Here is a 27,024-nt window from a genome sequence, read left to right as displayed (position 1 = left end):
CCACCTCTCAAAGCACCTGGGCCTGGCTCTCCCACCAAGACCCGGCCAGGGCCCTGGGTGTCTGCTGTCTCCACAGAGGGTGGAGTCCACACGCTGACGCCTGGGCCTCTCCACCCCCAGCTCCAGGCCCAGCTGTGCCTGCGGGGTTCCCAGCTCAATTAGCTTCTCCCCTCTTAGGGTCCCCACAGCTCCCCAAACCCCAAGCCCAAGAGGAATGCCCGATTCTCCTTATACCTTCCCGACACCCCACATCTAACCACTCACTTGACTCCAAAGCTCCCTCTGACTCTACCCCCATCCTGCTGCCACCTCCATGCTGACTTCCCTGCCTCTCCCTGGGTGACGGGACCGCCCTCAGGAAGCCCCAAAGCTCTTCTCTCGACTCCTTTGGCTATAGCTGGGCAGGGCCAGGGCTGGCATCTGTCCTGTTCACACTATGCCCTTGATGCCGGGCCCACACACTGACCCATCCATTCCCCATCCCAAAGTGCAAATCTGCCCCCTACCCACCCCTCCGCTCCCATCACCTTCAGGACTCTCTCCCCCTGCAGCCCACAGAGCCTGCCCAGCACACCTGACACTGCTCCCCGCTGCACTCCTGCTCCTTCCACCTGGTACCACTCACTCTTCCCCTCAATCTTCTCACACACAGGGCTTCCATCAGGAACCCTCCCTCCCTTGCCATGCCCTGGCTCCTGCTTTTGTGTGATCCCATCACAGCCAGCATTCTAGGCGTGGATTTCACCTGCAAGATGGGACTCAGCTGCATGAAGGCAGGGCTCCTGGGGGCTTGGTACTTGTTGCCATGTCCCCAGCTCCACCCCCTGCCCAAGGGCCTGGCCAGATCAAGGCTGAGGAGTGTTTGGGTAGGAAGGCCTAAAACCAGGGAGGACTGTGAGGGCAGTGTGGGCACTCCACTGCTGGACACTGGGGAGAGGGCCCACCGGTCCTCACCTCGACCTTGGCCGGGTCGGCCATGAGCATGCCCTGGAAGACCTTGGAGAGATCCCTCAGGTTGAAAGTGTAGTGGGATTTGGCTGGGGTGGGCAGCAGCTGGGAGGTGATGGTGGAGTACACCATGATGGTGGCTTCCACGAGGGGATCCGTGAAGTGGGCAATGTTGGGGGCCCCGGCTGTGGGAACAGGAGAGTGGCCCTGGGTCACAGCCCCTGCAGATCCGGTGTTGTGTTCTCTGCACACGCCTTTCCCCAGCCTGCATGCTTGGATTCTGCCCACTCTGCAGCCCTCTCGGATGCTACTTCCCCAGCAAGGTTTTCCTGGTGTCCCCCACCATGGGGTGAGGAATCTCTCACCCGGAGCTCCCCCCTTTTATATCCTTATCACTGATATAGCCTGTCCATATGTTGGGGCACTGGGACACATTCATGGAATTGAGAACACTAATGGGGCCAGACCTGAAACATGCCACTCTGAGCTGTGCATGGGGAGGGTTGCATGGCCCACACGGGGTTCAGGAGTGCACCACAGTGGACGTGGAGGCCTGGGGCTCAGCCATGACCTTGGGGGCTTATCACCCCCTTGCATTTTCACCACTAACGTAACCTATTTGCTTGTGCTTTGAAAATGATCCAGTTCTTTGCTGGGAACCAAAATTCTGTCATTGGGAATTTGGGGTAGAGGGAGCCCCCAGAAGAGGGAAAGAAGCAAAGAAGGGGCAGGACGGCTCACTAGCCCCAAAGCGGGCTCACCCATTACCACAGGGACTGTTCTAGGTGCTGGGCACGGAGGGTGGCCCCAGCAGACACGCTCCTCACCCCCAACAAGTTGACTTTCTTTGGGGGGAGACAGACTCTGAACCGACTGACAGTAAACAGGCGATGGAGAATGTGTGGAGAGAGGTTTGGGGAGAGCCAGGGCTGGGGGATTTGACATAAATGCTGGGGAGGCCTTGCAGAGGAGGGCACTTGAGCAGAGACCCGAAGCCTTGAGGTGCCAAGCAGGTTCAGAACTGGAGAAGGTGTTCCAGAGAGGGCATGGCCAGGGCAAAGGCCCTGAGGCGGGCATGCCTGGGGGGGTTAAGGACTTAGCAAGGGGGTGGTGAGAGCAGACAGTGACGAGGGGTGCCCACCACTGCCGGGACCTGGGCTCTAGTCTGCATGAGATGGTTGAGCAGAGGAGGAATGTGATCTGATTCAGCATTTGAATGGGTCCCTCTGGCTGCAAGTGGAGAATGGATAGACCTCCAGACAGACAGACAGATGCAGGGGGTGAAGACAGAATCAGGGAGACCGGGGTGTGGGGGGCTGCTGCAGTGGCCTATGAGTGAGGGCTGGGGTGCTGAGCAGCACAATTCAGGACGGGTTCTGGAGGGAGAGGCAGCAGGACCTCCTGAGAGAGAAAGAGAGCGAGCGAGTCCCGATGGTGCCAAGGCCCTTGTCCTGAGCGAGTGGAAGGACAGAGAGTGGCCATCAGCTGAGACGAGTGGAACGCCAGGTGCTGGTGGGTCAGGGGCTCGGGTTTGGACATGTTCAGCCTGAGACACCCGGTGGACATTCAAGAGGAGACGTGGGTCCGAGGTTCAGGCAAGAGGTCTGGACTGAACACACAGACTCAGAGGCATCCGCACTGAGGAGTTTATCGCCAGGGCGGGATGATGATGTTGCAGAAGAGTGTGTTTAGAGGGAGGAGAGGCTGAGAGTAAGCCCCCTGCCCACCTAGGAAGGTGACTGGGAGGAGGAGGGGTGACCCCCCCAGACAGCTGACAGCCTGGGAAAGGTGAAGACCCAGCTGACCTTTGGTCTGGACGCCGTGAGGCTGCTGGTGACAAGAGCCCTCTCCGGGGACTGGTGGGGCTCAAGAGAAAGTGGGAGGGAGGGCTGGTGCCCGCAGGAGGAGAAAACGCTCTTGGGGCGTTTTGCTCTCAAGGTGACAGAGAAATGGAGCCAAGGCTGGGGGAGGGGGTAGGGAGGGGCCAAGAGAGGGGCTTGTTTTGTGTTTTGTTCTTAAGATGGGAGAAATCGGGGCGTGTCTTCACGCTGATGGAATGGCCCAGTGGAGAAGAGAACACTGATGTCGGTGGCTGTCAAGCAGACAATAGGGGATGGGACTCAGGCCTAAGAGGAGGGCTTGGCCTCATACGGGAGCAGGGAAATCTGTTCGCAGGAACAGGAGAGAAGACAGGGCCCAGGGAGGCCTGGGTGCAGGTCAGCAGTGGATATGGAGGCCTGAGGAGGTCTGGAGCGGCCAGTCACCCTGCTGCAATAAGCAGCAGATCCGCTGCCACACTGGGGACGCCCAACACAAGCTCAGGTTGCTCCTGGCTCCAGGCTCATGCCCTCTCCTCACAGCCTCTGCTTCTTCACACAGGGTGGGACTTTGTTGGATTCCTTATTCATTCATTCAACTTGCATTCACCTTGCTTCTACTATGGGTCGGACACTCACCCAGGCACTGAAAGACTGACCGGCCATGTAACGGTGAATGAGCCTATGCAGGCCGTCGGTGATGGGCAACCTAGCAGTGGCCCAAGGTCCCCTCAGGAGCCTGAGGATGGTTCACTGTGGCCCCTGGGACCCGGCCTCAACGACATCCAACTGGTCCAGGACTCCCCCTGGAACCAGTGCCCCTGCCCCATCCAGGCCTTCCCAGGCCCTGCCCAGGCCTGCACTTACGCACGGGCTCCCGGTAACTCTTTTCTCCGAGGAGTCCATCTAGAGGGTTGAAGGAGAGACACGGGGCTCAGAGTTAGGTGGGTCCCTTGCTGCCCACCTTGACCGGCTGTGCTCAGCTGGGCAGCCCCTGAGCAGCCACTGACCATCACCCCCCTCCTCAGAGCCACATGGCCCCCACCTCCAAGCTGGGCATGGGGGCAAGTTCTGGCCTATAGCCCCGGGGGGCAGGGCAGGCCAGGCCAGAGGAGGGAAGGCCTGACTCCCATCACCCACCACCTGGCACAGTGCCAAGTGGAGTTCAAAGGTCAGTGTGTGTTATGTAAGAAGTGGACTGGTTGGGGGAAACTGCATCCTGGGACAGACTTTTCTTCAAGCTCCATGGAAGATCAGGACCATTTTGTCCATTCTATCTTGGTGGCGCTTCCTGATTTACAAAAGTAACATCCTTTCACTAGCCTTTCTACCATATATGCGTGTACTTATATGGATGAAAATACATGTATACATATGTATAAATCATATATTCCGCAGTTACCACATGCCGGGCTTCTTGCTAGATGCTCTACATGCAGCGTCTTATTTAACCTTCACAACTCGGGGTGTTGGGCACTAATATTATCACCCATTTCAGATGAAGAAACTGAGGCTCAGAGAGGTTCATGAATTGGCCAAAGGTAACATAGCTGAGTAAGGGGTGAAGCCAGGGCTGATGTCAGTGGTTCAGCCACTCGGCCCTTCCCAGTGCTGCCCAGCTGTCCTTGGTGTGGCTTACCTGGCCGGGGCTTCTGCCCTAGCCCATGGCCTCCTACCCAACTCCTGCCCGATACTCACCCATCCAACTGCCCAGGATGGTGGAGAAGATGCGCTTCTTGCTGACCTCATCCATCTCAGCAAAGGACAGGTAGTTGAAGTGGCGGGTCAGCCGTGGAGTGATGGTATTCCTGCCTCCACCGGGGGGGCCCATGGCACAGACAAAGTTGATGTCCACCAGGCTCTTGAAGGCTCCTGGAGTGGGGGCAGGAAGTCAGAAGGCCCTGCCCAGGGCTACACTAAGACTTTTGTAGACCCTGGGTACTTTTGGTTTCTTGGGCCTCCTCTTCCATTAAAAAATATATATATTAAAAATTATAATTCACCACAGTATCGGTACATAGACAAATATATTAATATTATGCATTTTAAATGTTCTTTGACCTAGAAGTTCATTTTCCCCTTGATTTTAGAAGACATTAAAACACTTCTGTGGACTCTCTGTGAGTCTGGTGGGCCCAGGCCCTGTGCCTACTGCGCCTAACGGGTGAGGCCCTGGCCCTGCCCAGCACACCCAGCTCCGCCCCGCTGGCCCGGGCAGCCGGCACGCACCGATGATCTTGCGGTCATACCAGCCACCGTGGTCCATCCACTGGCGCAACAGCTCGATGGGCGGCTGGGCGCCATATGTCTCCAAGGCCGGCATATTCAGGTCATCGATGAAGAAGATGAAGTTGCGCCCCAGGGGCGGCCCGAACACGCCCTTCCGCCTGTGGGAAGGGGCTGTGTGAGCCCAGCACCCACGGGTACCAGGTCCTCAGGGAATCCAGGGTGGCAGGATGGCAGCTCCACCTCTGGGAAGCCCTCACTAACTTCAGGCTACCCCGAATTGCTGGGCCTCTTGAGCAACTCCTTGTCCCATTCTGAGCGTCCTGGGACATCACACCTGGCTGCTCTGAGTCTTGCCTCTAGGCAGATGGATAACAAGCCCCGCCCGAGCGCCCAGCCCAGGGAGAGCACCCACAGAAGGGCTCGGCGGGAATTCCTGATGGAGGAAGGCTCCAGAGCAGTTTGCAAGGGAGCCCAAGGGCCACCCGGGAGGGGAGGGGGGACAGCAGCTGGCCGAGCCAGGCTGGGGGACATCGGGACCCAGGAAGGAACCAGCGTGCCTGCCTCTTGTCCAGCTTGCTGTCGATGAGGTCCTGGGTTTGGTTGGCTGAGGTGCGGGCAGAGAAGGTGAGGAAGTGGCTGATGTATTCCAGTGGCAGGTTCTTGAGAAGCTTGTTGGAGATGGTGAGGGTCTTCCCTGTGCCCGTCGGCCCGATGCACAGCACCTAGGAGAGCGGGGGCACAGGGTCAGAGCGCTCTCACAGGGCCCAGCATGCAGCACGAGCTGCCGCCCTGTCAGTGTGGGAGCCAGCCACTGCTGACCTAGGCCTTGGGGTGGGGTGAAGCAGGGCATGGCAGGGGCACTCACGGGCTTGTGGTTGGTGAGTAGCATGTCTAGCAGGTAGGACATCTGGATGGTGTCCATGGTTGGCACGATGATGTTGCAGTAGTTGGTATCTGGCATCATGGTGAACGAAGCTGAGGAGTCCATCCACCTCACCCAGGCAACCTGGAACCACAGGTGGCACAGGGTGGGCCTGGAGCCTCTCCCCGTCTCACCCTTGGCCAAGTGCACCAGGAGGGCAAGGAGTGGCACTGCTGGGACTCAGCAAGAGGGTCCAGGTGAGGGGCTGCTTCTGACAGAAACAGGAAGCCCTGTGCCCACTCTCCGCACGGGGTGGGGGACTCCCAGAACAAACCTCCAGGAATGGGGAGCTCTCTGCACACAGCTGCCCAAGTGAAGGCTTCCCTGCATCCAGCTACCTCAGTGGGGCCAGTCTCTGGGCCTCTGCATGAGGGAAGTACTCTGGGAACTGGACAACCCAGAATGCAAAGGTCTTTGCTGTTTAGTTTAGGCTACCCAAGCATGTGAGGGCCAGAACCATGGGGCTGGCATCACCTAGATGCTGAGAGGTCACCTGGCCCGCTCTCCCCCACCATCCCCACCTGCATGCATCCCTTCACCCACAGCCCTGACTCAACTTGCAGACCTCCCTTGATGGGGGTGTTCACTGTGGTCAAACCCAAATGTCCCATTGGGAACGGTACTGATGGTTAGACTCAAACGTGCCCCGTGAGACCCCCAGCAGGACCCTATGCAGTAATCATCTCTATAGATGCCTCTCTGGCCCCTCCTCCTTCTGGGCTGGAGTCCTGATCTCATGAGTGTAGGCTAATGGGACCCTCGCTGGCTAAGAGGAGAAATGGGGACATCAAGACAGGCCATGGGGGCTTACTCCCCCACCCTTGAGGAGCCCAGCCCCTGGGCAAATGGGGCTTTTAAGTAGAACTGAGCTGATTAATCCCTGGGCTCAGCATCAACACAGGGGAGGCAGTGTGTATGGTTGGGAAGGGAGGCACTCTGACAACTCCCGGTCCCAGGTTCAAGTCCAGCTCTGCCACCAACTAGCTGGGCGCGATAGTTCTGAGCTTCAATTTCCTTGTTTGGGAAATGGGCACAATAATAACCACCCTGTGGGTCTGTGAGGATTCAGGAGATGATGCAAATAACCCCAGCCTGAGACCTGTGACCATCAATGCAGCCTCTTCTCTGCAGTCACTATTCATCGAGGAGGACAGCCACCACCCAGTGGGGCCCTCCCTGTGCCGGCCCTCCCTGGGCAGGTCTGCAGTCACCTGCTTGCCCTCATCATCGTCCTCATCGTCAGTGGTGCTGCTGATGCCGCCGTCCTCCAGCCTGTAATCAAACACCAGCCCCTCCTCCGGAAAGAGCAAGGTCAGCTGCGAAGGACCAGGGGGAAAACCAGGAGGTGAGACCCGGTGGCTTGTGTGGCTACTTGTTTCTGAGGGCCTGGGCCTGGGGGACGGCCCCAAAACACCCAGCATTCAGCGTACGCATCCCAGACCTTGGACCCCAGCCCAGGAGCTGCCGCCTCTCACGTTTTCTGTCTTCATCTTGATCCTGAGCCAGTGGCTGAAGCTGATGCGACTGGCGCTGTCCCCCGTGGCACCCACACTCCAGATCAGGGAGAAGATGAACCAGGGCTCGATCAGCTCTGGGATGCGACTCAGCTTTTCGGGAGGTATTTTCTTGAGGCCCTGGGGACAGAGGCGGGGACAGAACTAAGTGGCCTGAGGAAGCCAGGGGGTGGGGGGCAACCCTTGGCCTCTGCCGCAGTTTTGCGTCTGCAGCAGACTGGACGGGGTGTCCCATGACCCATGTGAGCCAATCTGATTCTCTCTTCCAGGAAGCTGGACTTGGGATTCAGGGTCCTCAGGTGAGGAGAGAAGGCCCCCAGCCCACTGCTCAGAGCTGCACCTCTTTAGGCAGGAAGGGCTTGAAGAAGCAGTCCAGCAGCTTGAGGAGACTCATGGTCAGGTTGCTGTTGGTTGAGGTGATCACCTCCTTCACTGAGGACCGGACGAAAGTGATGGACCCCTGCAGGGGATGGACACCCAGCTCTTGTGGCTGGTGGCCATAGCACCTGGCTGCCCCACCTGGGCTGCCACACCGTGGCCTCACTCACCTCCAGGAAGCTGACAAAGAGGGCCTTGAACTGCTCCTCAAAGGGCTTGAGTAAGGCAGGGAGATGCCTCAGCCAGCACTCGACAAAGGGCATGAGCCCCAGGATGCTGGGCTCCAGGTACACCATACCACAGCGGGATACTGTGGCTGGGGAGGCCACTGCCAGGTCCTGCACCTCAAACATCATGGTCATCGCCTGGTGCCAAGATGAACTGCGTGAGTGGGCCAGCCGCCAGCCTCCACGGCAGGGGAAAGGGCTGCAGGGCCATGGGGAGGGGTTGCCCATCCTGCAACTGTGGGCAGGCCACGGGGCAGGTGCTGGGCCAGGAACAGGGCTGGGGTGGGGGCAAATGCAGGAACCCTTTGGCCCTCAGCTGATAATACAGCCCTCTCCAGAGGCCAAGAAGGAGTCTAAGTCAGGAGATTCCTGGGAGCCCTCTGGCCAGCCTCGGGTCAGGGCATTTTGGGGTCCCTAGAGCCCTGGGGAAATCCGATGGGAGCTGTGTGCTCTGCTCCAGAGCCCCGCACCTGTGTACATGGACACAGGGTCACACTGACCTCCAGGTGTTCTCAGAAGGACTCAAGAGACTGGCTGCTCTTAGGCTCAGGCAATACCCCTCCTTCTCTAAGAACTGCCCCACACTTCCCACCAGACAGCTGTTCCCATGTTCTCCAGACTCCAGGCACGTTGCCAGTATGCCTAACCCAGACTGGGCCGATATGACTGCAAATGGGCCTGGGAGGCACAAGACAGCATCAACCAGGAGCTGGGGTAGTTGTCCTGGCCCTGGGCTCGGAGCATCACAGAAAGTGGGTCTGCCGAAAGGGCAGCACCGAGCAGCTGTGTAGGACGTGCCTGCGGTACAAGAGCCTGGGGATGGGGAGGGCGCTGTGGCCCCAAGAGGGAAGGGTGGAGGGGGATGAGGCTTGGCTAGCGTGGTGTGGCCTCCTGGGCTGCGGAGGAGAGCAGAGTGAGCAGACAGGCGGACACACCTCTGTGAGCTTGATGATCTCCCCGGAGCTGAGGCACAGCTTCTTGTTGTCGTCCAGCACCGTGTTCATGTTCTCAATCCAGACGGCGTCCACCGGCCCATCGAACATGTACCACTTCTTGTTGGTGTCGGAGGCGATGGCCCCCACCCGGATGAGGGAGGAGAAAATCCCATCTGTCCTGCAGCCACCAGGGAGGAGAGGGCTGTAGGTGCAGGGGAGGCAGGGCGGCAAGCACAGCCGGCTCCCAGGGAAACCTGGATCCAGGCTGGCCCTGCTCTGCTTTTGTTTTTTTCTTAAATAGCTTCATTCATTTAACAATTACAGTAGGGAAAATGGGACTTTTTGGTATAATAAATGTCATGAAAATGTGTGCTTATATTCTCTCCCTGCTGAGTCCTCACTAAAGTTCTATTAAAGGAGGATGAAGAGTAATATCCCCAAAAGAAAAGGAAGATGAGGGGACTTTCCCTGTGGCACAGTGGTTGAGAATCCGCCTGCCAGTGCAGGGGACATGGGTTCGAGCCCTGGTCTGGGAAAATCCCACATGCCTCGGAGCAACTAAGCCCGTGCCCCACAGCTACTGAGCCTGTGCATTAGAGCCCACGAGCCACAACTACTGAGCCTGCGTGCCACAACTACTGAAGCCCACACGCCTAGAGCCCATGCTCCACAACAAGAGAAGCCACCACAATGAGAAGCCCGCACACCACAACGAAGACCCAACACAGCCAAAAATAAATAAATTTACAAAAAACAAACAACAACAAAAAAAACTATAGTGTCCTGGAATTTAAAAAAAAAAAGAAAGAAAAGGAAGATGGGGGAGGAGGCAACACAGAAACAGAGGTCCACACAGTCCCGGAAGACGGACAGAGGTGGAGAAGGGGTAAATGACCTCGCAGGGAAAGCAGGGTCATGAGATGTATCTAGTCCCTGCCAGAGAACCCAAGAAGCCTCAGACTTCAGAGGCACCAAATGCCAGGGAAGGGGGTGGGTAGGAGGGCTTTTTCTGGTCTGATCCCCAGGCCCCCACCTACCCACACAAGAGCCCGGAGTAGGCGTGGGTGAGACCCTTCACCAGAAATGGGGGAAGCTAGACAGGCCCACATTCAGAAAGATGGGTGACTGCCCCTCTCCAGTGCCCATCCCCCACTGGGTTCCAGGACACTGGGACCAAGAAGACACCCCAGCAGGAGACTGGAGACTTCTCTGGAGAGACAGAATAGCCCTGGAAAAAACCCTCAGGTGCTGACATCTCCCAGTTTGGTGCACTTCCCCTAAAATGCACGTCTCAGCCCAGGAGCAGAGGCCCCGAGAGAGACCACCAGCCTCTCGTGGGTACTAACAAAAGTCAACATGTACTGAGAGCTCAGCCTGTGCTACACTGTCCCAGCCACCTTCCATAATAATGGTGTCATTTTTATCCCCACTTTGCAGATGAGGGACAAAGGTCCAGGGGGTGAGGTGGGTCACTCAGTGAGGAAGTGCAGTGGTGGGTAGTGTCCCAGGCATTTGGGCTCCAAAGCCTGAGCTCCCGACCTTCCACTTGGCTCAGGGAGGGAGGCGGCCCACGGCCCATAGCCTGCAAAGGTCTGGGAGCAGGACGGTCACTGGAGGGGTCCCAGGCCACTCACCACTCATGGGTGAGCAGGTCAAACTCCCCGTACAGCTGGCCCATTGTGATGGACTTGGGGTTGAGCACATAGTAGTTGACGGCCTCGTACACACCGCCGCTGATGGACGGCTGCCCTTTCAGCGATGTCATGGCAGCTGCCAGGACTCTGTAACACTGGGGAGAAGGGCCAGCTGAGAGTGAGCCTCCAAGCTCCCTGGAGAGCAGGGCTGGAGTGGGCTGTGGGTCACGGCGGGCAGGAGGGTATTCTAAAGGCCAAGGAGGCACAAGTGGGGGCCAAGACCCCTGTTGAGGCTGCTCTGCCCTCAGGCCCACTGTCTGGGCACTGGGCTGCCCAGCTAGGCTCCACTTATATTAGTCTTTTTTTTTTTTTAATTTTTATTTTATACTGGAGTATAGAGAACAAACTTACGGTTGCCAGGGGGAAAGGGTGGGGGGAGGGATAGATTGGGAGTTTGGAACTGACATGTACACACTGCTGTATTTAAAATAGATAACCAACAAGGACCTACTGTATAGCACAGGGAACACTTACGTTACTCTTGCCAGAGCCTGTGGGCCCAACGAGCATGAGGCCGTGCCGTACCACCGTGGTCTCATACAGCTGGATACACTTGGTCAGGAATCCTGGAAGGACATGGCAGGGAACCCAGGGATCAGAGTGGGGGCTTAGATCCTGGTTCTGCCACTAGCTTGCTGTGTGACCTGTGATGGGTTACCTCACTCCCTGCACCTCAGTTTCCGCATCTGTAAAATGGGGATGGCAGTAGTACCTACCTCATAGGTAGAGGCAGGTGAAGCCCTGAGCACAGAGCCTGTCACAGAGCAGGAATTCTCTGCTAATGGCCAGCCATTATTTCCACTGTGACTATTATTCCCTAACATCCACTGGTTGGGTGTCCAGCTGGCACAGGCTTGCTCAACGAGGAACTGTCACAGGCCTCGAAATCAACTTCAGCTCCAAAGCAACCACCCAGCCTACTGAGAGCACAGCCCCAGGGAAGTGCTGGCCAACACGAGGCAAAATCCCAGGGACAAGATCCAGGGTCAGGGGCTTCCCTAGTGGCACAGCGATTAAGAATCCGCCTGCCAATGCAGGGGACACGGGTTCGAGCCCTGGCACCACAACTACTGAGCCTGTGCTCTAGAGCCCGTGAGCCACAACTACTGAGCCTGCGTGCCACAACTACTGAAGCCTACATGCCTAGAGCCCGTGCCCCGCAACAAGAGAAGCCACAGCAATGAGAAGCCCACGCACCCCAAAGAAGAGTAGCTCCCACTCACCACAACTAGAGAAAGCCCGCGTGCAGCAACAAAGACCCAATGCAGCCAAAAATAAATAATAAATAAATTTTAAAAAGATCCGGTGTCAGTCAGGGTCTCTGACTGACCAAGACCAGAGCTGTAGGGGCAGGTGCCTGCTGCAGTGGCAGGCCAGACCCACACAGGTAGGGAATGAGCACATCACTTTAGCCCAAGAAGAGGGGTCCAGGAGAGCTATGCAGGTCTGGGAGCCCCTGCCAAAGGGACAAGGTCCAGTTATTTGGTGCTGGCAAAGCTGCCCCAAGGCCGTGAGGGAGAGAAGAGTTTGAGGCTTCATTCAACTCGCCTGCTGGGGCCTCAGCAGGCCAGGGGGGGTGCTTAGGGCCGCATTTGTAATGAAGAACGGTGAAGGGCAGGGGTGTGGATAGGCTCACCATCTTCCCCCAACCCAGACATCAAACCCCATTCCCACCCCAAGCAGGTGAGGATGGGGCAGAGGAGAGCCTCTGTCAAGGAGTAACAAGGCCAAGGGTGTGGTCCAAGCTGTGACTGCTCCTCCACGGGGAGGAAGGGCAGCACCTGCTTCCCCACTGTGAAATAACAGGCAATCTCTGTATCGTCTCTGTTCCTGGTTCCTGATGCAGAGCTCCTCAAACCCTTGTAAATAGGGGTGCTTGGAGAACCTTCAAGTTCCAATACTTAGTCTCTGGTTCCTGACACAGAGCTCCTAACTGTGTAATTTCCCAAGTGTTAGGAACATCTTATGTTCTAATGAGGCAACTCTTGGTGGTGAACTCCTGGGAGGGGACTGGTCACCAGAAGAAGCTTGGAACTTTCAGGCCCACCCTCATTCTCCGGAGACGGGAGAGGGTCTGAAAGTGGAGTTAATAAGTGATCATGCCTGCATGATTAATCCTCAAAAAAAGATCCCAGAAATAAGGGTTTGGAGAGCTTCTGGATTGGTGAGCACATCCACGGGCTGGGAAGGTGACTCACCCCAACTCCACAAGGACAGACCTCGCCCTATGTATCTCTTCATCCCGCTGTTCATCTGTATCCTTTTTATCACATCCTTTATTATATAATAAATCAGCAAGCGTTCGTGTTTCCCTGAGTTCTTTGAGCTGTTCTAGCAAATGATCAAGCCAGAGGAGGGGGTCATGCGAACATCAGATTTGTAGCCAAATAGGACAGAGGCTGTGGGTAACCTGGGGACCCAGTACTTGCGACTAGTATCTGAAGTGGGGGCAGTCTTGTGGGACTGAGCCCGTAACCTGCGGGGTCTGTGCTAACTCTGATTAATGTCAGGATTGAATTGAATTGTAGAACACAGCTGTGTTCGAGAATTGATGAGCGTGGGGTAAAACCCCATACATCTGGTGTCAGAAGTGTTGAATGTGAGAGTGAAGGAGAGTTTTTCCCTAGACTCCCACCACCTGAAGTGTCCCAGCGGAGATAGGGGCAGAGAGCCCCAGCCTGCCACATGCCTGGCCAGGCGGGAGGGACCCTGAGGCTGGACTGCAACCTGGGGTGGCCGGACCCAGCCCTCCTCTGGCAACACAGGACGGCAGGGCCAGGGGCTCACCATCCACGTCCTTGAGGTTGTTCTTCTCACAGGCCTTGCGTATGGCCTCGTCCAGGATGCCGTAGTCAGTCACCTCCTCCTTGATGGTGGGGAACAGGTCAGACACGATCCCAGAGAAGAGCTTGAGGTCCTCCTGCAGGAACTTGGGCACATTCACGTCTCGGATGGCCCGGAGGCAAATCAGCTCCTGCAGCAGAGGCCCAGGTCAGACACCCCTCTAGCTGTCCAGAGCCTCCCTAGAGCCCTACTCCCCAGGCACCTCTGGATGCAGCTCACCTCATCCATGCTGGGATTTTCTCGCTTAAGGTTCCCGGCAGCTGAGATCACAGTCTTCACAGCTCTCATCCCGAAGTCATAGTGATCCTGTCACCACCATACAGGAGGAGGGGTGGCTGAGCATTGTCCCTCTCGGGTCTTCTGTCTGGAACACTGTCTCCCACCTGACACCTGGCCGTGCCTCATCGCCTAGCTCGTAGCTGAAGTGTCACTTCCCCTGCAGGCCATCTGCACCCACCTGCATGCCCCAGCCTGGGCCAGGTGCCCCACTTTGGGCTCCTGTGGTGCCCTCTACTTCACTGCCCCAGTGGCCCGCTCCCCTTACCAGGTTACCTATCCTGCACCCCTGCTTGCCTCTTGGCCCCTGAGGGTGAGGAGTCTGCCTTGGTCATGGCTCAATCCCTGTGGTCCCAGCACAGCGCCAAGGGCAGGAGGCACTCAAGTTTTGTTCAAAAAGGGAATGAAGGAGTTTCCCATCTGTGCCACAAGCAGACTTGCCTCGATGGCCTTTGAGCTTCCTTCTAACATTCATCATATCTCTCCAGACCCACCCTTTCGGCCGTACTACCTTGGCTTTCCCCGCTTTTGCCTCTGGTTCTGTTTCTCTCCATTATATAGCAGGTGTGTTGGAAATAGTTAAACTTATCATTTTGCCTCATGGTGCCAGACCATGAAGCTACATCTGGACCTGACCCACAGAATAGCACATTTCCCAGAAATCTTGGACTTGGAGCTGGATGAAGAGACTGGGCTTGGCTTTGGGTCATCAGCACTTGGGAAGGGTTGACTGCATTTCCAGAACCATGTGGGGATAGCTGCTCTATTGAGGGGGTACATTTTTGAAAGTGGATGGTTAGAAAGAAGGGTGTGTGGAGGCGCTGGCACCTATGGTGCACTGTGTGGACAGCTGCTGTTTTTCCCAGTAACAGAATGCTCCTCTCTCTAGCCCATGGGTTTCGGTGGGCCCCACCTGGTCAAAGGCAGTATGGTCTCCCAAGCCACAGTGATGGGTGTTCATGCATGAGCAGGTCACCTAAAGAAAGCCCATTAGGGTGACACCAGGGACTTTTTTGGAACCATTACGAAACTAAGCTGGTAGCATGTAAGCCCAGAGCTAGGGCTCCTCTCTGCCACTGCCAAGGGGGAGCCTGCCTGAGACTGGAGCCAAACAGGAAAGCTCATCCGCCAGTGCTGGTGCCTATACCAACAGCATGTGCCCCTAGAACCTGGGCTCAGCTCACTGAGGGGAAGGCCCTGGTGTTGGGAGGTTCGGGTGGGGGGGGTGCTGGTTGTCCCGCTCTGGTCCCACGAGACCTAGGTGCACTTGCTCTCCAGCCTTGGATTGTGTGGCTCTTGGTCACTTCCTGGCTGACCCTCGCTTGCACCTGAACTAGCCCAGGTGGGCATCTGTTCCTGGCTCCTGCTCCAGCTCCCCTGTGCACCACATGAGCCTGGCCAGGCTCCTGCCTACTTAGGACCTCAGTGTCCTCAGCTGAGAAGTGTGGATGTAATTCCTATCTCCTAGGGTTGCTAGGGGAAGGCAGCAGCTCTCAGACCCTGGAAACTGGTTAGGGCAGGACCTCACCTGGGAACTGAGCTGCTCGGAGGACAGCTTGAAGGTGGTCGTGATCTTCTTGGCCAGCACATTGGCCTCGTTGAAGCCAAAGGAGTAGAGGGAGATCTCAGCGATCATGGCGTAATCCGGAACCATCATGGCCACAGGCCGGAATAGTGCCTGGGGCGCATGGTAAACGTGTGAATGGAGAGGCCACCTCCCCTCCCAGAGCACCACCTGCTCTCTGGACTGTCTGGTCCTCTGAAGGAAGCTCCACTGCCCTCCTCCCCCACCGATGCTTGGATCCTTCCTCCACTGCGCCTGCCATAGCTGAGGCTTATACCCCGCTATGAGTGGATCCCTCTGCCCATTAGAAACCGGTCCTTTGTGTTGACTTGAACGTGCCCCTTACCTTCTCCCAAGCCCTGAGGACAAGCCTGGGCCCTCCTCTCCATGGCTGGGGGTGGGCTTCAGGGCCCCTGGGCAGGAGGGCTGCCATGGGGAAGCACAGGCCCTGATGTCCAGCAGCTGTGTGTACTTGCATAAGTGCTTTAGCATCTCTGATCCCAGGCCACAGCTCTGGTGCTTCCCAATGCCCTGAGCAGCCTCCTGGACAAACCTAGGCCCGAACTCACCTTCAGGTTATCGGGCAGCTCCGTGCGACCAGCGTATCCCGGGTTCATGGTGATAAACACAGCACAGGATGGCACAAGTGGGATCTCAACGCCTTCAAACATGAAGCGGTCCACCTACAGGGGTAGGGAGGAGTTGGCTCACCTGCCCCATCCTCTGGATGTTCCCTCTCATCCCCTGTTGATGCCCCTATCCTGGCTATAACTGGTCAGCCTGGACTGGACCCCTGACCATGGGTTGGCTCCTCTCTCAGGATCTGGCCTAAGACCTCTGGTCCCAGTGGCTACCCGTGGCCTCCCAGGTCCCAGCTCCCGGAGGTCTTCACATATCTTCTTCCACCCCCATTTCCCAACACTGATTCTCCTCAGACCTGGGCAAGCTCAGCCCTTACTAGGACCCAGGGCCTTACTGGGGTCGGGACACCTGCCAGCCTCCCAGCTCTTATCCCCAGGAGAAGACCTCTGACCACCCTGAACAAAACTAGAAGAAGGACAAATGGCTGGGACTTTCCATAATGGTCAGGATGTGGGGAGGGACCGCTTCATCTACTGCAGCTTGGCCTAGGAGCTGTACCCAGAGTGGGGTAAGGATATGGGGCTCCCCGACTGGCTTCAGAAGTCCCCCAGAGACAGCTCTGCCGGGGTGGGGGGGACTGCCCAGTCCCCTGTGAGATGAGAGAGGCTGGGCTTAGGGCAGGCCTGAGCACCTGGCTTCTCACCCCACCAGTGTTGGGGGGCTGCAAGGCGGCATGGGCGGGACGGGTATAGTTGAAGGGAAAACGTGGTCAGTTGCGGGAGGCGTGGACGGGGGTGGCCCCCGGGAGGCTCACCCGCTGTTGCTGCGCCTTCTGGATGGTGGTGATCTGCTGCGCCACCACAGACAGCACCTCGATATCGATGCGATTGAACTCATCGAAGCAGGCCCAGGCCCCAGCACTGAGGGGAGAATGTTGAGGGGAGATATGAGTTCAGAGCCCCCTGGCACCTCCAAGGGCCCCCGCTGACTCTGCTGGGGAGGAAGCCCTCAGTGGTGCTCTCCGTCAGCTCAGCCACAATCCCACTGCTCACCACCCCGTCCCAGTGGCCGCCAGTGGCCGCCAGGGGCCGAGCCTTTGACATCTGTTATCTCATCCCCTCCCCTCCACCATCCCGTGAGGCTCCTCTCGGCAATGTCCCGGGAGAGCTCAGCCTTCTTGCCCTGTCTGTGCCACCTGCACACCCAGCCTTACCTGGCCAGGCCCTTAAAGAACTTGCCCATGGCCATGACGTCGAGCTGGTCGGAGCAGTTGAACACAACGGTCTGGATGGCCAAGGCCTTACCCAGGTCTTTTGTGGTCTCAGTTTTCCCTGTGCCAGCTGGGCCAGCTGGGGCACCCCCAAACTTGAGGTGCAGGGCCCCAGTCAGGGTCAGGTAGCACCTGCGGAAGTGAGAGGAGATGGGTGTGGGCCGTGCACCTTCCTCAGGAGTCCCACAGACACGAGGAGAGAGCCCCCATCCCCCACCGTCTTGGGCCCTGTGGAGGGGCAGCTCCTGCTCCTCCCCATTCTCAGGGCCCCAGGCAGGCCCAGCCCTGGCTGCCAGGGTCAGGATTGGAGCCCTTGGCCACCTGACTAGTGCTCCCCCACCCCATGGCCCTGCAGCGCTTGGCTCAGGGACCTGCCAGGATGGCTGACCTGTGGTCACTCTTCCCTTCCTTTCCTCAAAACCCAATTTGAAAATCCAGCTGCTACTAAATACAGGCAGCCAGAGGAAACGACTGATTGCTTTAGAAGTGTTCACTTTGTAAAGGGACTTGCCCGTTGTTTCTCTCAAGATCAATTCCTCTCTTGTGTTGAAAGGAGGACCTGACTGATAAAATCAATAAAGCCCACACCCATTAGATGCTTACTGAGCACCACACAGGTGCTAAGAGCTTTACACATCAGCTCACGAAACTCTCATAACCACCCTGAGGAAGCTGCAGAGGAAACTGAGGCATAGGGGGCGTTGAGCCACCTGCCCAAGGTCGCCCAGCCCATGACGGGCAGAGCCGGTTTTAAACCCAAAAGCTGAGCTCCTAACCTTTGATGGACTGACTGCGCCTTGTGGGCCCTGGACTCCTGGACCAGTCAGAACTGGAGGGAGGGGCCCAGTGTGGGAGGGTACGTGGGGAGGGGGGCACTCACCTGTCTGTGAGGGGCGTGATCACCAGCCTCCCACTGTTGCCTAGGTACTCGTAGCCATAGATGAACTTGGCATTCACGGCCCGGATGTACAGGTTGTTATTCATCCAGTAGTACCTGGCTTTGCAGGGAGATAGGTTCCCAGGCCATGTGGACCACAGGCCATTGGGCAGGGTATGTGGTAGGGGAGAGGCGTTTCTTTTGAGGAGTGAGAGCATCTAGGCGCCCAACTTGCCCCAGGGCCCCGAGGGCACGGACCACCCTATTGTAGTTGACTCTCCACATCCCCTGACCCCTCCTGCTGCTGCTCTGGCCCTGGACGTGGCCACACTGCCTGCCTCCTCACCTCAGCTGTGAGATCCACTCGAAGTCATTCACACTGACCACGTTCTCCTGGATAAGCTTGTTCACCACATCCTTAGCGTGGACCTCGATGACGATTAGCGCTGCCAGCACGGCTCGCTGCATGGGGGACAGCTTCCCCCGCACCAGTGCCACCAGGTCATTGAGCTGCAGGAGCCGGGGGACACCATCAGGAATGGGCAGGGCCACGCTACGGGCAGGCTTCCCCTCCCTTGTTCAGAGGGTGGGCTTCTGCCAGGAACAACCCCTCTATTCTGGGGGCTTCTAATGGTCTGGGATGGGTGGGGTGCAGTGACCAGGCAGGGTGAGGGCAGGCAGGGCACTGGTCACATGGGAAGTCTGGCAGGGAAGTGATAAAAACGGAGGCACATGCATGGCATCTGCCTCCCTGCAGCATATGGTGTCAAGGGCCAGGTGAGGTGGTGGGGCCTGGCGAGGAGCTCAAGGAAGGAGTGTGGTGAGGAGCCGGTGCAGAGTGAGCGCAGGCTGTGGGGTAGCCCAGGAGGGATCCAGGAGGAGGCTCCCACTGTGACCTTCGGGAGAGGGGCATCTGCCTGTCCTCAGAGCTCCCCTCAGAGCCCCCATCCCTCTCACTTGTGGCTGGTCATGAGACACTCATTTCAAGGGTGTCTGACTTTCTACTCTTTGGCTCCAACCACAGGCCTCTTCCAGGATCAGTACACAACAAAGCTCCTGGAGGGGCTGGGCTCTCCCAGGGTGTGGGGTGTTTGTGGGGAACAGATGGTGACCCCCTTGAGTCCCACCTGCCGGGCGAGCTGGGGGAACAGCTGGGTACTGAGGTTGCTGGCCTCCAGAGCCTCTTCCACCTCCATGGTCCAGTAGGTCTGGCACCCGGCGATGGTCACCTGGCCAGGCCAGTTCAGAACCCACTGAGTCCTGAGCATCTGGGACGATAACACAGACGGGGCTGACCCAGGAAGCTGCCAGCCCTGACCCTGCACACTGTTTTTCCCTTAAATGTCATCTGTGCTTCTGGTCTCAGGTTGTTAATTCCACCTCGAAAGCAGAGAAGCCATTAAGCTCTGGGCCTCTCGGGGCTGGGCAGAGTCATTACTTCCTCTGCAGAGGAGACCTGGAAGCAGAGGGGTGGGAGCCCAGGACGGGGGAACACACAGTCCTGGGTTCAAATCCTGACTGCCACCTATGAATCACATGCCCTTTGGGCAGGAAACACCTCTCGGCTACTTTGTAGGATAAGGCTTAACCCCCAGGCTAGCTGCTGATTGTGGGGCTGAGAGAGGTAATGGGGGTGAAGTCCCATCCCAGGGCCTGGCACACAGTGAGTGCATGAAGCATAACAACAGCAACTGATTATCACTAGGAGCCAGTCTCACTTTTCAGAGGGTGTTTTCAGATTCCTCCCTGAGTGGGCCCCAAGGACTCTTTGCCCCCAGAGACACTCTGGCTGACTGAGAGCAGCAGCAGCCAAGGCTGTAGTCTGAGGATGAGGTAGACAGGTAGCCCAGCCCCCGTGATAGAGGAGAGGCACTGAGAAAGGAGCAAACGGAAGAACGAGTAGGTTGGGAGGCTGCGCTGGGAGGGGAGGCACGGCTCACTGTGGGGTAGGCCTTGATGGCTCTCTCGATGATGTCCCGCACACTGGCCTTCATGCTGTGTTCCACCTCCCGCAGCCAGTCCTCCACGTTGCTGGACGGGTAGATGGAGAAGGACAACTGCACCTCCTCACCCTCTGCCGAGTACATATGTGTGATCTCCAGGTCCTCCTGGAACAGCAGCTGTGGGCAGGGGGCAGTTAAGAGTGGGGTTACCCTCAGTGTGCCCAGAAGCCCTGCCCACCAGAGCCCCAGTGCTGACCCCGCCTGTGCCCTCCACCTTCAGAAGGTGGCATTCACGTTTGGAAGAGAGCTCCACCTTGGCTGGGCCTTCCCTGACTGCTTGTGGGCAAGATGGGACTGCCTCGTCCCCAGCTGTGGCCCAGCCCACTTGGGGAAGGAGGCTAAGCCTGCCCTGCGTGTCCCCCTCCTGTGCAGGCCTGTGTGGCCTCCCTCGTAGATGAAGATGAGGGCAAGGAGAGTCAGGAGCCTCTGGCCTCATGGGTTTCTCAGCCTAGCCAGAACCTCAGTGTATGGCAGGGGCCAGGGATCCCCTGGGTGAGCTGGGAGCAAGGGTCCCCCAACCCTGAGCCAAGGACTCTGCAGCTGACCTTCCTCCCACAGGCCCCAGGTATGTCTCTGAGAGCCAGGAATCTCACTTGCCACCTCATTTCCTGCTAAAGAGACTTGAGGTGAGAGAAGAGGTGTGCTCCCTGGGAAGGTGCCCCAGTGCTCCTGGCCCTGAGCCCTTGGCCCAGTTACCCACCTGGGAGATGTTCTCAAAGCACTTGCGCAGGTGGGGCTGCACAGCTGTGGGGTCCTTCGTCTGGGACAAGATCTCGAGTAGCTCATCGTCAGACAGGAAGTAGAATCTGCCAGGGGAACAGGGGTGAGGGAGTGGGTCAGGCAGCCCCTGGGTCCCAGCTGCCCCAGTACCACTGACATCCCTGCACCCCAGCCTGGAGGGGCACTGGGGCCCCAGGCTCATGGGCAGGCACTGACAGAGTGGGCATGGGCCGGTGGTGCTCACCTGGGGAAGGCGCTCCTCTTGGTCTCCAAGTACTTGCTGAGGCCCTTCTGCACCATGTCCAGCAGCTTGTTGCAGTCCCGCAGGCTGTCCAGCAGCCTCTGGTCAGAGCACACATTGATCACCTGGATGGCCCGGGTCAGAGAGAAACTGGAAGTAAGAGCGGTCTGACTGGGAAGCAGCAAGGTGGGCTCAGAGAGGACCCATGCCTGCCACGTAGAGACCCTCAGTGGGGCCTGGGAGTAGATGGGGGCAGGAAAATCGCCCCGAGCCAGGGGCTGCCTCCATAACCCCTGTCAGCCCCACAGAAAAGAAGTCTATTATCAAAAAAAATAGGGTTAACCAAAGCCAAGTAATCTGATTTGCTGTAGGACTTGTCAGGGTCTTTAAAAATATTAATGTGGACTGCAAATCTCCAAGAGGAAAACCATCAACTGTTGTGTTTCTGAGGAATGTCTCTCAAGACTGGGGAGCCCACCCAGGGGGACACGGGCCAAGACCAAAGCCTTGGACTTGTCCTCCAGTCTTTCTTGTTCAGTGAGAGACAAGACGAGGAGGCTCCCCGGTGGTCCCAGCTGCCCCCTCCCATCCCCGTGTGAGCTCGCCTCCCGGTTCTCGTAGGCATTCTTCATGATCTTCCTCCAGATCCGCTCCATGGTCTGGTAGCGCTTGCTCTCTACCGGCAACTGCCGGTTGATGTCCTCAGAGCTGAAGATGGGCTCCAGGTAGAGCCAAGCCCGCTGACAGTTCAGCCACTCCTCTAGCACCTCCTGGACAGGGCATGGACTGTCAGGGCCTGGGGTCCAAGTTGGGTCCTGTCCCCCATGACCTAGACATTCTATCCCACTAGAGTTCTAGGCAGAGCACTGGGCACCAGAGCCAGTGTCCACGGGGAAATTTCTAGATGGCGCTGTCAGCCACGGTACTCCAGGGAACAAAGAGGCTGCATGGATGTCTGCCCTCCAGAGAAACCGCAAATCCCCCACAGGATGCCCAATCCTCCAACAGAGCCAAGGGAGCCACTCTTCCTATGAGAGAACCACACCCCAACCAGCAAACCCTAAAGTAACAAGGAAAGAGCCCAGTGCATGGAAGACCAAACCAGTCTCCTCTCCTGGGAGGACTTTGGGTCTATGACCCCTGGATTCTTTGAGGTGTACTGGGACTTGAGCTTGAGATCCCCTAAAATGCTCTGTGAAACATCAGTCCAAGAGTGAGACCTCTTCAAGCCACTTTCCCCTCTGCCTCCAGATTCCCCTTTCCAAAATATCTCTTGCTATTTCCTATCAGTGCAAACCCATTCATTCATTCGTTCATTCTCTTCTTCATGAGACGTGTGCTGTGGCCAGCCTGTGTCAGGCCCAGGTCAGGTCCATGTCGGCTCCAGAGGAAACAGAGGAGGGTGTGGTCCCTGCCCTTGAGGAGCCCACCGTCCTCTAAACGGCCAGTTCTGCCTCTGAATCACCAAGGGCCCAGTGTGTGTGATGGGTTCTGTAAGAGGTTCCGACCAAGGGCCTCGATGGGACTACCTTGCAGGCAGGTGTGGGGGAATCAGTGAGGGCTGCTCGATGCTGAGCCCTGGAGGAGATGGAACTCCAGGTAGAGAGGACAGTGTGAGCAAAGGACGGAGACCCAGGGACAATGCTGATGAGCTCAGGCCTCTCTGGGTGACCCGAGGAACATACAGGCAAGCCCTCCTCGCTCAGCTTCTGGCCTTCACTGGAAGTTTCTGAACAGCTCCCAGAGAGGGGCTGTCAATCATACCAGTAGGCCTGGCCCTGGCACTGACCTCAGGGCTCTGCAGATAGTGCCGGCCACTGGCCTTGAGAGCCCCAAAGAGCAGCAGTCCCTAGTGCCCTGGCTCTCTTACCGTGAGCCAGCTCCAGTGAGAAGCTGTGAGTGAGAAGCCCAGGGCCGAGTAGAAGGGGACTCTGAGGAGCCTCAGGGCCTTGTGGTGTCCAGCCCAGAAAGTCCTGAGACTGGAGGTCCTAGCTGTCCCAAGCCTAGGCAGCACTTTGGGGGTCTGCTGGCAGCTCTCACGCCCCTCCTCAGCTGCAGCTTTGGACCAAACACTGGCCCCACCCACACGTTCTGAATTGCCTCCTCCAACAGCCGAACCTGAGATGGAGAGCCCCATTCTAGTCCCCCTCCTCTTTGTGAGGGGCCTGTCAGAGAGCCAGGAGCTGTGCAAACCTCGGCAAGGTACTCCACCTCTTCCAAACCCACCCAGACACCATAAAGAGCAGCCTTGGGACAGGGTGCTGCGAGGGTGGGGGGATGGGGGGAGGGGAGGACAGGAAGGGCCCACCTGGGTCAGCTTCAGCTTGTTCTCCCAGGAGTTGATGCGTTGCTCGAAGGGCTTCTTGTAGGGCGAGAAGGTCATGCTCTGGGTCATGACGATGTGGTCATCAAGCAGTTGAGAGGCCTCATCTGGGCTCTTGAGGATGTGGGTCTCTGTCTCCTTGTAGGGCATCACGTTGAACAGGATGGTGGACCACTCCTTCTCCATCTTGTCCAGTGCCTGGAGTAGGGACGAGTCAAGGCTGGTCCCGGGAAAGAGCTGGCCTACACTGAGCAGCACTGGGCAGGGAAGGGCAGGTTCTACCCGGCCATGATCTTCCCTCAGGCCCCCTCAGCAAACTCTCAGCTTGTCTGGTCAACAAATCCCCCATGGACCCTCATCGGAATCCAAGGCTGACTCGCTCTCACATGTGGTGTATGTATACAACATGCATGTACAAGCATGTTGGGAGGCAGCTAAGGCACTGGTTAGGAGCTCTGGTCCCAGTTCCAGCCCTTATTGGCTATGCCACCTTGGCCAATTGCTGAACCTCTCTGAGCCTTAATTTGCTCATCGGTTAAATGAGGTAATGCTATCAGCACCTTCCTGAGAGAGGAATAACTTAAGAGGACCAACTGAGTAATAATAGGGATGGTAGACACTATGCCAAGCACTTCATATGCATTATTAACGCACTTAATAGGATGCACCTCAACCTCTGGGCCTGGTGAATGACCCCAGGGATGGGGCCCAGTACTGTCACCTTCCCACACCATTGGGCAGCATGTGGGTGGGGCAGGGCAGGCCTGCTGGTGGCGGCCCACCTGCTCGATGGCATACTCCTTGCCAGCCACCTCGGCCACCTTGCTGATGCTCTCAGTGTGGTCCTGCAGGTTCATCTCAAGGCAGCGGGTGAAGGTCAGGTTGGCCTTGGGCCTGACATTAATGTTGATCTCATTGGACAGCATGTCCCAGTGCCGGGTCCTCATGCCAGGGTTGCGCAGTCCTTGGATCAGCGGGATGTATGGCTTGAACTCCTCAATGCGGGCCTGGATGTCTAAGGCCACATCCTGGCAGGCTGCCGGGCAGGGCAGGCAGGGGTGAGAGGCAGCTGGCACAGGCAGGGAAGGAGGGGACGGGCTGGCTGGGCTGCCTACCTGGGATGTCCTTGAACTGCTTCACGCATTTGTGCATGGTCTTGAACGACTCCATGACGTTCTTCTCCAGCTGCTCTGCGTCGATGGCTGACAGGGGGTCGTTCATCCAGCTCTCCGACCAGCGCAGCCAGTCGGAGGCTGTGGTCCAGAGGTCCAGGTAGGGCTGGAACTCCTTCACCATCCTGGAGAGCTTGTCATACTGCAGGGGCAGAAAAGCTGGGGCTGTGTCGGGGTGCTCCCCAGTCTCTCTCCACGCTGCTCCTTCTGGGGCCCCTCCTTGCTCCTGGCTGCTGTCCCTGATCCTGTCCCCATGGACTCAGGCCTGGCCTCCCTTCCTCCTTCCCCCCATGGGCTCTGGGCTCTGAGTGGCTGAGCAAGGCCTGCACTGAGCCTCCAGCCTCCTGCTTGGGTCCAGGCAGCCTCCTCGCCCTGGGGGCCGGGAGACGAGGGTAAGCTCTTCTCTGCAGCCTGCTCAGTCCTGCCCCCCCCAAATGCCAGGGCCCTGCCACCTGGCAGCTGGCTCCAGACGTGGCCGCAAATGCCACGGGCTCCTCCTCGAGCCCTTCTCAGGGCTGGGGGGCAGTGTGCCCAGAGGAGGCCTACGTTGGTGATGGGCAAGCCAAAGATGCGCTCGCGGTTGTTGTAGAGCATCGCCAGCTGCTGGCAGTCCTTCAGCTGCTTCTTGACCCGCCGCACCTCGTTGGCAATCTCATGCGCTCGCACAATCTCCACGTGGGTGGAGAAGCCAGCTACCACCAGCTGCAGGCCAAGGAGCAAGGGATCAGAGGCCTCTGTGGGCCCACCTATGCCCACGCATCCCCACGCACACCCAGGGAAATTGAGGTCCCCAGAGCATCAACATCTCCCAGTTCTGAGGGGACTTTCTCCTGCAGTGAGCGGTTCCTGGCCCATCACAGGCAGCTGACCACCCCAAGGTAACACAGCAAGGTCAGGTGGAGACCCAGTGCCCATGAGGACACAACAGAGGGGTTGGGGCTCTTTGCTACTCCGCAATTTCCTGGAACTTGCTGCCCAGGCACCTCTCTGACCTTTCAGTTCACTCTTTTAGCCACTTGTTCACTCACCCAGCAAACATTGACACAGCACCTCCTGACTGCAAGGGGCAAGGCCTGGCCCTGCCTGGATAGCTGTGTATGTGTGGTGTGTGTGTGTGTGTTTTCTCAACCCAGCCCCACCTGCAGCCCTTCCAGCTTCTCCTGGAAGTTGTTCTGATCCATGATCTGGATTTTGCGGAACTTCTCCTCATCTTCCATGTGTTGCTGCCGTACCATCTCTATCTGCCCGAGGATCTTAGCAGGCCAGTTGCTGGCAGCCCATCTGGATGGGGCAGGGGTGGGTTATGGGGGGGAATGTCACACTGAAATCATGGGGTGTGCAGGCCAGGGTGAAGGGGAGAATGGGGGATCCAGGCGGCAGCTGGAGCAGCCGGGGCTGGGCAACCGGGAGGTAGAAGTGGGCCTGGAGGCAGCCACTGCCACCACTGAAGTGTGGGGCTGCCTGGCAGGGAAAGCAGTCCCCGCTCTGGGATTGTGGGCAGCTTCCAGGGAGATGCACACCCAATGTGCCCAGTGCAGTGACAGGACAAGAAGGGAATGGTGTCCAAAATGAGGGAAGCGATCCTGAGTTCCCCAGGTCTGTAAGGGGCCTCAGCTCAGATGAGGCAAAGTGACAGCCTCTAGCCTGCATTTCCTTGGTGACCAGACAGGGACACCAGACCAGCTTCCTTCATATCAACTCCCTCTGCCTGGCTGACCTGGTGGCCCTGTGGGCTTCAGAGATTCTGCTTGCAGTTGGCCTTGGGCTGCAGATCCTGGGGGAGGCCACCCTGAGCACCAGGATGTCCCATAAAGCAGGTGACTTAGGGTTCCTGGGTAGGGTTCCCAGGAGACAGTGCCAGTCTCTCCCAGACCCTGGCAACCTGGAGCCAGCCCCAGGCCATACGACAGGCTGGGCAACGGGTCTCTTGGCCTCAGTAAGGCAGTCCCAATCTGAGGCTATTTCCTATGAGGCTCTCGAGCTGGGTGGCGACAAGTGCTCCTCCCCAGGTACCGCCCACCAGGCTGGGCTTTGCCTTCTCGCCATGCTCCCAAGGACCCCCAAGGGCCTCAACCACAAACAAGGGGATCCCAGGCCCGGTGAACATGTGTGTGTCAGGCCAATGACGGGATAGAGAATGGAGACAGAGTGGGGGGCAGCAGGGTCCCTAGACCAAGAGGGCCAAATGATTTCCTTCTGCCCCACTGGCCGCGTGGCCCTGGCCCGTGTGGAGCTGTGTGACTGCACAGCCTGCAGCCGCCATGGCTCAGCACCTCCTCCCCCACCTCCTGCTATCCACCACCCGCCTGGAGTAGGGACCGACCTCACACTCACTTGTCATTGAAGTCATCTGTGCTGAGGTTGTAAAAGAACTCGTCCATGACTTGGTAGTCGTCCATGACCTTCACAATCCGATCCTGCATGTATAGGCATTGATGAGAACTATGTGTACCTGGGAGGTGGGAGGGTAACTGGGACCAGGCTCCCC

General features: G+C 57.8%; 1 protein-coding gene across 1 annotated transcript in view; it reads right to left on the bottom strand.

Moving 5' to 3' along the window:
• The window catches only part of DNAH1 (dynein axonemal heavy chain 1), a 91,002-nt gene that overhangs the window by 18,309 nt on the left and 45,669 nt on the right, over positions 1-27,024 (bottom strand). The window contains exons 16-47 of the mRNA XM_082414565.1: positions 26,871-26,953; positions 25,676-25,817; positions 25,083-25,238; positions 24,480-24,678; positions 24,147-24,400; positions 23,350-23,562; positions 21,647-21,811; positions 21,045-21,166; positions 20,781-20,886; positions 20,018-20,197; positions 19,205-19,345; positions 18,424-18,587; positions 18,081-18,194; positions 17,144-17,332; positions 16,745-16,850; positions 15,918-16,031; positions 15,313-15,462; positions 13,728-13,814; positions 13,452-13,638; positions 11,139-11,230; positions 10,605-10,759; positions 8,971-9,148; positions 7,979-8,173; positions 7,771-7,890; positions 7,392-7,550; positions 7,128-7,232; positions 5,860-6,000; positions 5,556-5,716; positions 4,995-5,152; positions 4,464-4,637; positions 3,633-3,671; positions 955-1,133 (exon numbers count right to left, since the gene is read on the bottom strand). Of these exons, the coding sequence (XP_082270691.1) occupies positions 955-1,133; positions 3,633-3,671; positions 4,464-4,637; positions 4,995-5,152; positions 5,556-5,716; positions 5,860-6,000; positions 7,128-7,232; positions 7,392-7,550; positions 7,771-7,890; positions 7,979-8,173; positions 8,971-9,148; positions 10,605-10,759; positions 11,139-11,230; positions 13,452-13,638; positions 13,728-13,814; positions 15,313-15,462; positions 15,918-16,031; positions 16,745-16,850; positions 17,144-17,332; positions 18,081-18,194; positions 18,424-18,587; positions 19,205-19,345; positions 20,018-20,197; positions 20,781-20,886; positions 21,045-21,166; positions 21,647-21,811; positions 23,350-23,562; positions 24,147-24,400; positions 24,480-24,678; positions 25,083-25,238; positions 25,676-25,817; positions 26,871-26,953 (4,728 nt within the window). The remainder of the gene's footprint in view (positions 1-954; positions 1,134-3,632; positions 3,672-4,463; positions 4,638-4,994; positions 5,153-5,555; positions 5,717-5,859; positions 6,001-7,127; positions 7,233-7,391; positions 7,551-7,770; positions 7,891-7,978; positions 8,174-8,970; positions 9,149-10,604; positions 10,760-11,138; positions 11,231-13,451; positions 13,639-13,727; positions 13,815-15,312; positions 15,463-15,917; positions 16,032-16,744; positions 16,851-17,143; positions 17,333-18,080; positions 18,195-18,423; positions 18,588-19,204; positions 19,346-20,017; positions 20,198-20,780; positions 20,887-21,044; positions 21,167-21,646; positions 21,812-23,349; positions 23,563-24,146; positions 24,401-24,479; positions 24,679-25,082; positions 25,239-25,675; positions 25,818-26,870; positions 26,954-27,024) is intronic.

Source organism: Balaenoptera physalus (assembly GCF_965194825.1).
Source record: "Balaenoptera physalus genome assembly, chromosome: 11".
In the NCBI taxonomy this organism is placed as follows: Eukaryota; Metazoa; Chordata; class Mammalia; order Artiodactyla; family Balaenopteridae; genus Balaenoptera; species Balaenoptera physalus.
The sequence above is the reverse complement of the archived record's forward strand: the minus strand, read 5'-3'. Positions and strand labels throughout refer to the sequence as shown.